Genomic DNA, 15,167 nt, shown 5'->3' with positions numbered 1-15,167 from the left:
GCTGAGGTGGCAGGAGTAGAAAGCAGAGGGCTAGGGCCTCTCGGTTGGATAGGGTACAGCCTCCTGTGGTGGCCCCTACTGGGCAGGGGGAGCCCTTGGCCTCTAACCACAGTTCCAGGGAAGCAAAAGGGAAGAGGAAGTAGTGCTGCCTGCTCTGCTGAAAGGACGTCCCCAAGACTCCCCTCTGGAATCCCCACTTGCAAGGGAGGCTGAGGCATGAAGGATCCACTGTCTCTGCCAGCCACTAGTCACAACAGACAGTGGAGAGGGAGCTGAAGCTCAAGGTTAAGAACCTCAGGTTTGAACCCAGGCAGTCTACATTTAGTGCCTGCGTTCTTCATCACCACCCTCTAGATTAATGTGATGAGTTTCCTTTTGCCTCCTGGCCAAAGGAAAAAGAATGAAAAGTAACCTCACAGTTTAATGGTCTTATAAAAATGAAAATACCCAGTGGTCCTCTCCTAGTCTTTTAGACACTAGCTCTGTTGCCCCATAGGAACATCCTTGTGCACCACAGTGTGTGTGTTGAGGCAGAAAAATAGACCCCAGAGTCATGCAGGAAGCAGTTGAGAACAATTATCTTTAAAACAAAATTTTTTAAGAGAAATGTTTAATAAGCAAAAATGAATGCTACAAAGCCTATATAGAACAGCAAGCAAGAGCCCAGGCCTAGGTGTGCCTCTCCTCCACAGGCCTGGGGTTTACAGTCACCAACTCATGGGAGCCTCCCAACACGACTGTCGTTACCACTCAACCAGGGAACCTGAGGCTGAGAGGGTGAAGTGACTCACACAAAGTTGCAGAGCTAGCCACAGGCATGAAGAGGGGAAGGCAGTGGGGCTGGGACCAAGCCCATATCTGACCTTCAGTCCTGAGCTTTCTGCTAGGCCCTGCAGCCAGCTGTGCCAGCCTGGACCAGACCAGCATGTCAGGTGATGCCAGTGGGACAGCAGGTTCACTCTCTGCCCTGGGAACTTGTGCAGAGAGACCCTGGACAGGCCTCCACTAGGCTGGGGAGTAACTGGATCCTGCCCAGGTGGCCAAGGGCATCAACACACACACTGTGGTGCACAAGGATGTTCCTATGGGGCAACAGAGCTAGTGTCTAAAGAAAGACTAACTAGGAGAGGACCACTGGGTATTTTCATTTTTATAAGACCATTAAACTGTGAGGTTACTTTTCATTCTTTTTCCTTTGGCCAAGAGGCAAAAGGGAACTCATCGCATTAATCTAGTGGTGATGAAGAATGCAGGCACTAAATGTAGACTGCCTGGGTTCAAACCTTGATTTGTGGGTCACCCATAAAGTAGGGGTACCACTGCTACCAACCTCACTGGAGAGTTGTAAGGATCACTCAAGTCAAGTATCCAGCACACTGCAAATGTTCAACACATGTTAGCTATTACTAGCACTATAAAGTCCTCCCTGAAAGGTGGGTGGTAAGTAGCAGCAAGAACTTCTCCCAAGAGGGTTGGAGGAAAGCTGCCTATTAAGGGCTCTTGGCTAAAAGTAGCTTTGAAGTTTGACTCCAGGATAAAGTTCTGTGTGAATCTGAAGTCATCTTGGAGGACCAAGTAAAGACTAGTCCCTGCCCTCCAGCCAGCTTCTGTTCCCTTTTCAGAGCTGGCAGATGGGGACACTCAAGGCTGCTGGCAGTTGGAGAAGCTCCTGCTCCTCTAAGCTGATACAGTTCCTCCCTCTTCCTCTTCTTCCCCAGGCTGCCAACTCCCAGCCCAAGGCCCAAGGCCAGGCCCCTCACCTTTTTGTGCTTCTTCGCCATCCATTTGTCCCAGTTGTTGAGCATGTCCAGCCACTTGGACTCCCTCTGCCTCAGCACCTCCAGGGGGACTTCCTCTAGCCTGTGGAGCAAAGGGCAGGGCCTGTCAGAGGTGCCAAGAGAAGCAAAGGCCCTGGCTTAGGTCCCAGCCACCAGCCTTGTCAGGCCTTCATTCCTGTCCCTATCTCCCATCCCTGTGTTCCCTTTAGGGCTGCTAACCCATGAACACCCTAACATAGATGAGAGGGAATGCTGCCCTCCCCCTAAAAGGCATAAGCCAAAGAGACACCAGGTTAAGTGCCCACTCCCCCAATGTGTCAGGGGGCCAGGGGTCACTGGGCCTCTCTGGGGGCAGAGGTCTGAGTGCCTGCATCTGTGCACCAAAGCAAAGCATTCCTGTCCTGGGTCTGTCTAGATAAATATGCCTCTTCAGAGGACCTACATGCAAGGTATAAGCTGGATTAAAAAAAAAAAGTCAAATAAGTACAGAAATAACATGCTCACCTCTTCACTCTAGCAAAGCTAGTTACTCATAGTTTCCCCAATTATACCCTGGCCCTTTCCCACCACTCAACCTTACTCATGCCAGTCCCTTTGCTGGAATAGACTCCAAGTTGTCTCTACCCTATCAAAATCCTACACATGCTTCAAAACCTCACCAAATATCACTTGTATTTCTACATCTACTAACTGAGCAGCTATCACAGCTGTGCTGGCATTGTTTTAGGGCCAGGGCTTCTGGGCAGGCTATGGGGAAACACTCCTTCAACTAGAACAAAGTCCTGGCCCTCATGGTGTTGACATTCTGCTGGGCTCTGAATGCCCACTAGAGTCACGGGGGAAAACACTGGAGCATGGAGACCCACCCCAGGCAGGCTGCTGAGGCAGGCTGGGGCAGAATCCCTGGCTTAGCCAGAGCATGCTTCAAGTAAGTGGGCTTCCTCCAAGAAGTGAGTTCCCAGGAATTCCTGAGTTCACATAACTCTCAGGGGCAAAGAGGAGGAGACTAGCATTTGGAGACTGGGTATTCTAAAGATGCTTTCTTATTTAGCCTACAGAGCAATACTGGTAAGAAAATCATGGAAAAAAATGTATGTGTATACCTCTGTACACACACATACGTGCTCTCTTCTTAAAATCACTTTTAAAGTGGTGGATTATGGATCTTTCAAATTTCTTTTTTTTAACCTTTTACTTTTTTTCCAATTAAAAAAAGTACTTGACGTTGAGAGGTAAGATACCCAGGGAGGGTATCTTGCTCAGGGTCAAAGAGCAAATCAGTGGAAAAACCCAGACTCAAATCCAAGTTAGATCCTAGCCAAGAGCCTGTACTCAGTCCTGCCTGACCTCTCAGAAAGGAGTGCAGGGTCAGAAGCACTCAGGCAGCTGGGAGGAGGCCCTTAGGAACAGGACATGATGGGGCTAGGGCTTGGCCCAGGCCTTGATTCTCTGATTCTCTCTCTGACGGAAGGAAAGGAAACGTGCTGCTGTGACTTTTACTGGTTGGAAGAGCAGAGGGAGGGGCTTTGGCAGAACAGAGGCCTCCAAAACACAAAAGGGCAGGTCTTCTTTACTGAGCTTTTATCTGGGGAACTGCACAGGCCTGAGAGCAGCTTCGGAGCTGAACAGCTGAGGAGAAACAACAGTCTGAGGCAAACTTGGCCCCCTCAATACACTGACACAGGTCATTTTCCTCTCAAACTGCTGACCCTCTCACCACCTAGAGGCAGAACCAGGACAGGAGGACACTCCTTTCCTTTCCCTCCCCATAGGAGAAAACCAGAGACCACACCTTTATATCAAGACATTTACTGACAGATGTATGTCTCCAGGCAACCCCTACACACGCAGGGAACGGAAACCAAAGGCCCAGACATCACAGGACATGCTGCCTCCCACCACCTACAAACCACTAGCTTATACAAGTCACATGAGTCTTCTAGTTAACTAAATGAAAGGGGATGTCCACGCTATGTTAACAGGAAGTTTTGGCAGTTGTGGATGTGGATAATAGTTGATCCAATCCTCCCACTGAGCAGATGAGAAGATTGAGGCTCACAGAGGGCAAGGCTTTTGCCTGGGAGTTCCAGCTTCCAGTGAATTCCCACGTGATTAAATACATGCCCGTTTGATACCTCAACCCTCCAGGTCTGTCTTTGTTGATAAGATCTGACTGCAGGGCCTCAGAGATACCCATTCTCCCAACTGCAGATACATAGGGGAACACATTCAAGTTCAGTGTTCCTTTAAATGATGTCAGATAATAGCTTTAGCAGTTTCCAAGCCCCAACATCAAACCTCAGACCGGAATTTCAATTGGTTACAAAACAAACGACCATATTTCCTGGATTCTAAGACACTACTGATTTTAAGCTATACGGGGGAAAACACAAGATCTTCTCAGAAACAATAAAAAAGGGGCGCCTGGGTGGCTCAGTTGTTAAGTGTCTGCCTTCGGCTCAGGTCATGATCCCAGGGTCCTGGGATCGAACCCCACATTGGGCTCCCTGCTCAGCGGGAAGCCTGCTTCTCCCTCCCCCACTCCCCCTGCTTGTGTTCTCTCTCTCGCTGTGTCTCTGTCAAATAAATAAATAAAATCTTAAAAAATAAATAAATAAATAAATAAAACCCACCACTACTTTAAATGTACACGTCAATCGAAAGATCTATTTGGCTTTTAAAACCTTAAACTGAGGAAATTTTTGAGGAAATATGGTCATTTGGGTGGCTTCTCCTCCAATAGCAGAGGAGTCTAAGTCACCTGGAGATGGTGAAAAGGAAGACACTAGAGGTCTGGTTGTACCCACCACTCAGCACATCACGTGCTCTCTAACTGCAGGTAGATTTCTCTTGATGCACAAGATGTGCTCCTAAAAAATTGCAGGCTATTCTTTAAAAAAAAAACAAAAACAGAAGGTTCACATATCCTTCAGTCTAGCCAGTCAGGATCTCGAAAGGCATCTGATTAGACTACTGTCTGGTATAGGAATCCCTTCCATAATAGGTAAGCCCTGTGCCCTCTCTGGACCTCAGTTTCCCTAGATGATTGGAATGACTTTAATTGTGAATTGATCCTCAAAGGATGCCCAGAAAGGAGCCAGGAGATGAAGATGGAGTCAGGGGCGTCCCTGCAAATAGCATGATGGTGTAGACGCTATCTGAGGTAATTTCCTCCTGACAGTGGAGGGAGAGCATGAGCCAGCTTCTAGTGACAGGGAAGCTGACCAAATGGCCAGTTTAAAGGACCAATGGCATGTCAGGGATGCTTCAGTTCTAGGGCTTCACTTATCCTTCAGAAAACCTCTCTTTCTTTAAGGTGGCCTGAGGGAGTCTCTGCAATTAAAGAGCCTAATAAGAATAGTCTCTAGTGGCCCAACCCATGCTGGAATTCCACCAGGGATGGGGCCTCATTATCACAATAAGCTTATTGTTGAAGTTTCTACTATTAAAATTTTCTTCCCCATGTAATGCCAAAATTTTCCTGATAATGTCTATCTATAATCTCAACACCCTCTTTTAAGGCGGCACAAATCTCAGCCAGACCAGTCTCATCCCAGGCACACACATGCTTATCTCTTTTCAACCACCCATCCTTACCTGGAATGCCCTTTCTTCTCCCCTCTCTACGTCACAGCAACCCTTTCAGAGCCCAATATATCAGTAAAAACCACAGCTTCAAATACCAGCAGCAACAGTAGTTACCATTTATACATCATTTACTACTTACCAATTTCTTCCTACTCCTATTTCATAATAACCCTACCATAATACCATTCTCTCCATTCTCTCCATTTTCCAGAAGTAGAATCCAAGAGAGTAAAGTTAAGTGCCTCACTCAAGGCCATATAGCTGGAAGTGACAGAGCTGGGACTCAAACCCAAGCCTGCCTGACTCCACAGCCCATGCTCTTAACCTTTATACTATACTCCTCTGCTCCTACAGGTTAAGCCCTCAGCCTTCACATAGTCTCCGTGCCTGCCCCGATCTCATTAACTGTCCTCCAATCTGAAGACATCAATCTTGACTTAGAACACTATTTCTCAAAGTTTTCAAACTGAGACCCACAATAAGAAATACATTCTATACTGAGATTTTAGACACACACACACACACACGTATAATGGAAATACATTTTATGAAATAATTTACTCTTCTATGCATTCTGAAATTCTCATTTTAATTTTATATTATTCTAGTCTATTTCTTTTGTCTTCTTTTTTTTTAATATTTTATTTATTTATTTGACAGAGAGAGACACAGCGAGAGAGGGAACACAAGCAGGGGGAGTGGGAGAGGGAGAAGCAGGCCTCCCGCTGAGCAGGGAGCCCGATGCGGGGCTCGATCCCAGGACCCTGGAATCATGACCTGAGCCAAAGGCAGACGCTTAACGACTGAGCCACCCAGGCACCCCTATTTCTTTTGTCTTCTTTTAATGTTGGTCCCAATCCCCTAAAACTGATTTCAGCAGTAATTCATTAATGAATCAAGAGATGAAATGAGCACTTCATTATAACTTGCTCATATTGCTTAGCACTGTCCCTAACTGGACTGGGTCTTGAACTTCTGTAACTCCCACCAAGCATCTCACAGGTATTCAACAGGTGCCTGCTTGCTTTTCTTCATGACATCATTACTTTCATATGAATTGCATTCAGGGCTACAAGCCACTTCTGCTTACGCCAATTTTATCTGTGCCACTAATAGCTCAGTGAGGTGGATCCCTCACTAATTAATAGATTAATTACTATTTGGCACCCGAGAAACTTGACCCAATCAGAGAGGTTATATGACTTGGACAAAGTCACAAAGCTACTAAGTTAAGTGGTAGAACCAGGGAATCCCCTCTGCCACAGTGACTCATGTGCTGCTTTGGACTCGCCTGGGAAGACTATGAGGAAATCAGCCGTTCTCCAGATGCCACTGTGGGGCTCTATCTTTGGTCCCCAAGCCCCCAGAGACAGTCTATCCCCATCTCCAGTGCTCTGACTGACCCAGGGAGAAGCCTGCCCATACCCAGCAATGCTCAGTGAAGCCAATATGCTGGATGGGCACAGCTCCCAAGCAGAACCTCAGTCAGGAGATGGCAAGCCTGGGCAAAATGCTGTTTGCTGGCCACCCCCTCCTGAGGGAGAGAGGCACAGAAGAGACAAAACTGGGCAGCCAGGGGGTGACTGATCCCAGATTCTGTTGAGCTCTCAGGCTGAGCTAGGCTTAGCTGTACTATGCCAGGCCATGGCCCAAGGCAGCAGTGATACTCTGCTGACCCCATGCTCTGCAGGCTCCCAGTTTCCTAGCCTTCTCTCCAAACCCAGAAGCTGGAAGTTTGCAAGAGCTCAGAGGAACAAGACCAGTTCCCAAGGCTATAAGACCAAAGACTGGGGCTCTCTCCCCACTTGTCCTTCTAGCTGTCTGCCTTCTGCCCAAGCACGCCTCAGCCCTTCTGGCTGGCAGTCAACCAGGTATGGTGCCCATGCCCATGCCCCCTTCATCTGATGGTGGAAGATAAATCTTGATCCCAAGGAACCATTTTTAACCCCCTCCTCCAAGCCTCACTCTCCAAACCAGCCCAAACAGAAAGCCTCTTCATTTGAAGAGAAACAAAGCCCAAACAGAAAGCCTAAGGTCACAGACGATAGGATTTGATCCTCCTCATCTCAACCACTGGAGGCCAGCTGAGGTATGGGGAGAGTGAACGGAGTGGGGATCTTGAAGCCAACCAACCTAGGTTTCCATTCCAGCTCCTCCACCTGGGAGACCACAGGCAAAATACTTGCGTTCCCTGTCTCAACTTCATCTTTAAGTGGGACCATAATACACACCTCAGATTTTACAAGACTGCAGTGAGGAATAAATGTGTATAAGGGTCCAGCCTGGTGAGCAGCCAGCAAATGGTAGCTATTAGGTGACTGGTATTTGCAGCTTACCTAGTACTTGCATATCCCTTTTCTCATCTGACTGGCTCATACACACAGACACATACACATGCTGCAGGGCAGGACTATGCCCATTTTACCCATGAAGCAACTGACGCCCAGAGAGATTAAGTAATTTACTTAATGACACAGACTATAACTCCTGGCTTCTGATCCCAGCTCTATCACTTTATAGCTGTCTGAAATTGGCAGGCTGCTCCACTCCGAGCAGCTTCCCCACCTGTAATATGGGGGCAATGCTACCTCCTTAGAGGGCAGCAGTAAAGATCACATGAGGCAGTAAGAGTGGACACATTTCCAGCACTGGCCATGAAGTAGCTCTGCCAAGTACTACATATGCACACAATTCCCCAAGGAAGTAGCTTTTATTATCTCCATTTAATAGACATGAAAACTAAAGCTCAGCACGGTTGAGTAATCTGCCCAAGGTTACACAGCCTGGAAGTGGAAGCTGCCAATTAGGCACTAAATTATCCAATAAATATAAAATGTCTCACCACCTGGCCTCAATATAATCTAAAGGTCTCAGTGCCTGTCACATTCTCTTCTCTCTTCTTTACCACCCAGTAGAGAACCACTACCCTCTGTGCCGAGAAGGGCAGGAATGAGCGACAAGAAAGCGTGGAAAATTGGGAAGTGGATGTGCAGAAAGAGCACAGCCAATGACTGAACCAGGGACAAGGGTGGAGGAGCTTCCCTCTCTCCCAGAGCTGGAAAAAGTGAGGATAAACAAAAGGCTGACCTACTTTGCACGCTGGGTAACAACCTCTGGAGTTCATTAACCTAAGAGGTGGTAATGACTGAAAGTATAAACAGCTTTTATGCCAGCTCCATAATAACTGATGATAGGAAACTGGAATGCAAGAGGGTGGGTTGGAGAGGGGTGGTGCAAATGGCCGACAGTCAGGGCTGGGAGGACTGTGAGATCACCCAGTAAGTCTACCTCCTCCCCAGACAGTCAGGGAGGCCTATAGCCAGAGGGTAAGTGATCTGCCCGAGGCCATGCTGTGAGTCAGTGTGGAAAAGGAAGATGGTCTGCAGCAGCCTGGCGCTCCCTCCTGCGGCCTGGCAGCCACTGACTTAAGGGTAAGGCAATGTCCAGGCTCTCTGTCTGGGTGAGAGTCTGGCTTGCTTCACTCTCCCCAATTCCCAGTGCAAGCTAGTTCTGGGCCTGCCTCCCTTTCCCGTAAGGAATTCCCTGGCTTTGCTCCTTCCAGCCCTGGGTCAGTACACAATGGTAAACAGGTTCTCTCCACCCTTCACTGGCCTTGCTGCCCTGGGCCTCTGCCCAGCTCTCCACTCTGTTCAGCTCCACCCCTCTTGATGTCAAGCGGAAGAAATGGTTCCTTTAGGCATCAACCTTGCTGGCTCCAAAAAGCAAGGAATCCCCATTCCCCTACCCAGCTAGGGAGGTATAGACCACAGCAGAAACCCCCAGGGCAGCTCTCCCTGACACTGCAGAAAGGTATGGAGACTATTCTCAATAGAAGACTTCCCTTCCCCAAGCCCCCACTCTTAGCAGGCAGAGTAGTGCTCAAAACTTCCCACAGGCAACCATGTCCTCAGATCACAATCTGACTGTGGACACCCAGGGGCCATCCTGATTCATGTACAGCCCCCTCACCCATCCTTACCAAACTTCTAGATCTGATTGATCTTACCAAATTAGTTTTGACTCACTGTTTGACTCACTGATTCCTTCAAGGCTCCCTACTGCCCTCTCCTTGTCCAAAAGAAACCTAAGGCCCTGGCTCTCAGCCCCTCCTATTTTCTCTTAACATCCCTCTTCTTTCCCCAACCCTATCTCTGGGTGGCCCTCTCTCTAAAAGGCCCTCTGTCACCCCTGCCCTCACTCCAATTCAGTCCCACTCATCTTCCATGGCCTCATTCAGAACTCCCTCTCATGCCTACAAAGCCTTTCCTAACTACTCCAGGGACAGAACACAATCAGCCCCTCATTATATTCTATACACATTTCTCCAGAGCCTGTGTTCCAGGGCTGAATCTACAAAGAGATGAATAAAATGCAGTCCCTGCCCTTGAAGAGGTCAATCTGGTAGAGGAGACAGATGGGTGAGTAGATAACTGGTACACATGGAAGTGTTATCACAGAAGCATGCAGAAGGTGCTAGGAAACTACAAGAAGCCCCCACAGTGGTGGTAGTGGTTGGGGGGTTGTTCAGGTAAAGGGGAGCTAACTTTTGAGATGGTCTTTGAAGGGTGATAGGAAGTGGCCAGGGTGAGAAAGGGGAAAAGGCACAGCAGGCAGAAGACCCCGTCTGAGCAAGCACAAGTTAACAGAAAAGGGCACGGCTTGTTTGGGGAATGTGAGCAGTCTAGTGGAGCAGGTACGGCTTCCCCACCCGACTATCTGCTCTGCTGAGGCAGCATTCCATGAGAAGGTGCGCTCCTGGAGGGTTCTACCCATCTCATTCTCCACAGTGTGTCCTGGGCCTAGAATAGAGCTTGGTACCTAACTGGTGCCCAATAAATGTGTGTTGACAGAATCATTAGCTTTGTGATCTCAGGAACTCTGTGTTTCAGTTTTCTCCACAGTGAGATGGGAATACTCTTCTAATACTCTTTTACCTTGAGATCAGGTGGGCAAAATACAGAAAGCGCTTGATAAAGAACATTCCCTCTCTGGCCTGATACCAGCTCTGAATCTTCCTTGAAGCCCAGCACAAGGCTGAGCACAGATGTGCTTGATGACAGCCTTTTACAACATTGTAATTCTAATATTCAATTAATGTAACTGAATGTCTGTTAGAGCACTTACCAGGCACTTGCTATGCAACAAACATGATGCTCAGCACTTAACTTACATTATTTCATTTAATTCTGACAACAAGCCAATGAAATAGGTCCTCTAATTATCACCTCCTCCCCCCCCCCCCTTCCACAGATGAAGAAACAGGTTTCCAGCAAGCCAGTAACTATCTAAGGTCCAGGGTGAGCAGAAGACAGTCGTGGGTGGTGAATGCTCTTCTCCTACTCTGTCACTCAACTCCAGCACAGAGTGCTGACTACTAGGCTAGGTGCACACAAGCCTTGATCCCAGGGAACTTTGTGGACTCAGAGCCATAAACTATGTGATGCTTGGCAAGTCACTTTACCTCTCTGAGATTTGTTATCTGCCTCTGTAAAATGGGGATTATGATGGTCCAGTCTGGTTCACCATGCAGACGTCTCTGTACAATGGCATTACCATGTGACTATGCTGGGAGGATGGAAGGGGTCACTCAGAGGCAGGACAAAAAGCCCAGGGAGGGTGGTGGTAATTATGACACAAATTCTGATTTCTTCCCCAAGTGACTGTCACTACCCAGGAGGCCTGAGACCCCAGGCAGCACTATGGTTGCATGCTTCAAGTTGAATCTTTCAGCAGATCCACCTCTATTCTCACTTCTGCTTTATCTTCACAGACCAAAGAGAAGGAAGATCAGGCCCTCCAAGTCAGGGTCACCTGAGGACTCTGTTCCAAATGACTCAAAGAGGAACTGATGGGGGGGGATTCCCAGCCTGCCCTGGGAGGCCAGAAAGCTCCAGACCACAAGCTGAGTGGGACTGGCTCCTGCCTTACCCCAAGGCCCAAGGGTGGTGGGCAGAGCACATGAAGGAATCTGGATCTGCACCATTATGCCAAAGGCCTGAAGTGAACCTCAGAGGATAATTCACACTCGAATTGTTAAGAGCCATCCTGTACCTTTACTTTGTGGCACACACTGCTGGGTGTTTTACCAACATCACCTCTCCTAATCCTCATAACACCCCTTCTCTCCCAGTGCCACCACCTGGCCCATTTACCTCAGAAAAGTCACATGACTAGAAAGTGACAGAGCCAGGTATGCTGGTGTCTTGAACCCAGGCTCCCCCAGGCCCAAATTTAGGTTCTCCCTTTTTGTGAAACCAAGACAGAAAGGGAAGGGAAAGAAGCAGCATCCTCCAAAAGTGGCTGGCTGGGAAGGAACGCTCCTGGACCCACAGAGCCCAGGGCCCAGAGTGCACTCAGGAGGAACAAGAGTTCTCTGCACTATGTTCCTGAGCCCCCTCACTAGCCAGCTGCTCCTGCCTTGTCTTAGGGTACATGTGAGGGGCTGTGTGTGAAGATCTGGGACAGGAAGTGTACCATTCATCACAACACCTCAAAACAACTTGAGAAGCCTACCAGGAGAAGCACAGACACTTAGGGCTGGACTGAAGTCCTAAAGCCGGGATGGCGGGGGGGGCGGAGGGAGGTAGCCCAGAGGCCACACAGTGGGCACCAGCTTTGGTAAGATAGATAATGGGAAAGGAGGAATTCTGGGTTCCAGGCCCAATTCCATCACTTGCCTAGCTTTGGTTTTCTTGGCTGTAAACAGGGAAAATAAAACTTATCCTACAGATTTCCCATTGCTCCTGTAAGGACTACTGTAAGGCAATGAGAATGAAAGCACTTTGCAGACTAAAGAGCTAGACAAATCAGAACATCCTTTGATTTGATTATACTCCCAAAGACATGAGGGTCACTGGTACTACACACAAAGAGAGGTCCTCCCACAGGAGGAACAGAGCATGCTGGAAGAATTGGTCTCTGTGGGCTGTGCCATGACAACCCCTTGCACTTGCATGGTACCTCATAAAAAACTTCTCAAAGCACTTTTCATATACTCCAAGGTCAGTCTCAGAAGCAGAAGAGCTCTTCAACATCATCCCATTAAAACTGCCTTGGTTTATATGTGAGGGAAACTGAGGCTTAGAAAGATTAAGCAATTTTCTCAAGGTCACACAGCTAGTTAGGGATCCACTGAGGAGGCTGGGGACTCAGGTCTCCTGACCCCTGTTCAGCAGTCTTTGTTTATGCTATGCTCCTAATCCAGTTATCTCATTTGATCCTCACAATCCTTTTGTACACAGGCCACGCCTTTAATACCTATTGAATATCTGACTTCCCTGCTAGGCTGTAAGTCCTGGGAGGGCAGGACCAGGTTTGCATCCCCCATTCCCCATCCCCAGCTGCACACATAGTAAGTGCTGGGTGAGAAACAGGGAGCATTAGCCTCATGGTCGGGAGAGAGGACATACCTCAGTCGCACTCCATAAGGGTCAGTGGTGGAGCCAACACCAGCACCTTGACTCCTATGCCTCATTCAGAGCCCTTTCCCACTACTAGCCTAAATCCACATTTCCAGCCAGACTCTTTCATCTCTGAGAAATGGCTGGCGATGCCCCTAAGTGCTAAGGGGTTCACCTTCTCACAGGTACAGGACTTATTTCCACCTGCCCCAGCTGAGGACCCAGTTCTAGGAACACAATAAAGACTCAGGGTGAGGTCAAGCTGGCCCTGGCTGCCATGTGCCTCCCCTTGATCAGTTTATCTATGCCCAAAGCCCCATACCTACCCTCTCCAGCTGCATGCCACCTTAAGGCTGGTTTTCCATGCCCTCAGGCCTTACTCCTCTCTCCTTGGAGAGGAGTCTGGCTCTCCTTGTAGCCTTCTTTGCCATCCAATATGCTTACTGGGCAGAGAGCACAAAGCTCAGTACCACTCACCCCACCCCCCACCCCAACCAGGCCAGCTAACCCGCTCTCCTACTGGAGAGAGACAAAGAATCCCTTGATGTGTTCTGGGCCATGCCAGCCATGCCAGGCACCTTGGGGAGCCCAAGGCTGTGACAAAGCAGAGTCAGCAGCAGCCCAATGTCCACTTCAGGCCTTCCCTCCCTGTGGTCAAAGGGCCCCAGTATGGGTTCTGTGAGAGATCAGGGCCATTTCATCTTGTCCCAAGCCTTCCCAATTCCCCATCAGTCCACAAAGCCAGTTAGGCATCAAGCCTTACTGATTTGCTGGCTTCTTCATCCTCATAGCTCCAAACCTCTTCCAGGCCTCTCCATTGCCTTTTTGGGCTGTCCTGAACTCCCTCAACTGGCCTCACTGCCTGCGGTCCAGCTCCTGTCTACACCAGCATCAGACTGACCTTGATGAAACACAGGAGGCCTCAGTCTGACATTCCAGGCTACGCATAGTCCACCCAACCTACTTTCCTAGCCTCCCCTTGTTTCACATCCTCCTCCTGCCTTCTGCTCTTCTTGTCACCTCCGCTCTTGCACACCATATTTCTCAAACAGCTGGCTTTTGGGGGTACTTTGCACATAGGTCCCCTCCCACCCAATGAAATGCCCTTCTTGCTCCTTCTGAGGACTGGATCAATGTCACTTCTTCCTGGGCTCCTATAGATGGAGCTGGCTGCCTCTTCCTATATATTTCAGAGCAACCACACACCTCAATTATAGCCTTTACTGCTCAACACGGTAATGATTTGTTTGTGGTTCTATTTTCCAACAAGTCTGTGAACCTCTTGAGGGCAACAAGACACAAATGCCTTGTTCAGTTCTGTATCCCTTGTCCGAATCACAGGGGCTGGCAGAGTGGTGCTCAATAAATATTTGGTAAATAAACTCACTACTAAGATGGATAAGCTGGCAAAAGTAAGACTTGGGTTTCTCTCCCAGTCTCCTGAGTCTGCTGCCTACTTTCCTACCTGATGAGCAGTGAAGAACTAAGCTGTGACAGTTTCTTAGGAGCTGCAGAGGGCATGCAGAGGGCGGGGTGGGATAAGAAAGGAAAGAGAAAGGTGAGATAAATAAAGCCAAAGTTGGCAGCTGCCCTGAAATCCTGGATAGGAGGCTTCTAAGCAGGTGAAGCATCAGGACTGTTGGTTTGCCAGTGGGGCAGACAGGACAGTTTCCTCCTTGCCAGGGAGGGTCACTGGGCCCAGGAGAGCAAAGCAGCTAAAGGAGGTGTCCTCCCCCTCACATGTACTGCCTGCAGGATAAAGTCATCAGCTAGGGCACTGACAATGGGTGGATGATGGCTGGGTTCTGCTCTGGTGGACAATGTATCCTGGCCTGGATGCTCAACTGGCTGGGAGTCAGGAAGAGAATGGGCAGTGAGTGACATGTAGGGTAGCAGCAGGCTGAGAATCAGAAGATCTGGGATTCCTCCTTAATTTGGCTCCATTCGGATTCCTCACCTGTACAGGGAGCATAATTCTTGCCTTAGCTACAAAGAAACAAAGGCACAGAATGGACATCAAAGTCAGATGACCATTAGGCAGTATTTTGGGGTCAACAGCAATGCAGCATGGACTCTGGCCTATGGGAGGGCTAGACCAGGCCTCATCTGGCCATGCTTCCAGGGCCTCCCCAAGTATCTTTCTCACTGGTTCCTTCTCTGACTTTGGCTGGCTATGGACTTTCGCTGTCATGAGACCTACCTTGCCCTCCACACCAGGATGGGGATGTAGCCAAGTTCCTGCTAACTCCTGCTCTGGGTGTGCGGGCCTCAGGGACTAGTGAGCACCTGTCATCTGCCTGCTGCCACCTGAGCAAGGCTTAGTCACTGGATTTAGCATTGAGAAACAGGTTCTAGTCCTAGTTCTGCCATTTACCAGCTGGCAAACCTTGGGCACTTTCTT

General features: G+C 48.8%; 1 protein-coding gene across 3 annotated transcripts in view; it reads right to left on the bottom strand.

The window, feature by feature from the left end:
• TBC1D10A (TBC1 domain family member 10A) overlaps positions 1-15,167 on the bottom strand; it is a 31,175-nt gene that overhangs the window by 10,408 nt on the left and 5,600 nt on the right. For all 3 annotated transcript variants that reach the window (XM_081801832.1, XM_081801831.1, XM_081801833.1), the window contains exon 2: positions 1,761-1,860. In XM_081801832.1, coding sequence (XP_081657958.1) covers positions 1,761-1,860 — 100 coding nt within the window. The remainder of the gene's footprint in view (positions 1-1,760; positions 1,861-15,167) is intronic.

The sequence above is a fragment of the Leptonychotes weddellii genome, chromosome 13 (genome assembly GCF_054177405.1).
Source record: "Leptonychotes weddellii isolate Sample4059 chromosome 13, ASM5417740v2, whole genome shotgun sequence".
Classification (NCBI taxonomy): Eukaryota; Metazoa; Chordata; class Mammalia; order Carnivora; family Phocidae; genus Leptonychotes; species Leptonychotes weddellii.
Note: the sequence above shows the minus strand (reverse complement) of the source record. Positions and strands in the feature narration are given on the sequence as shown.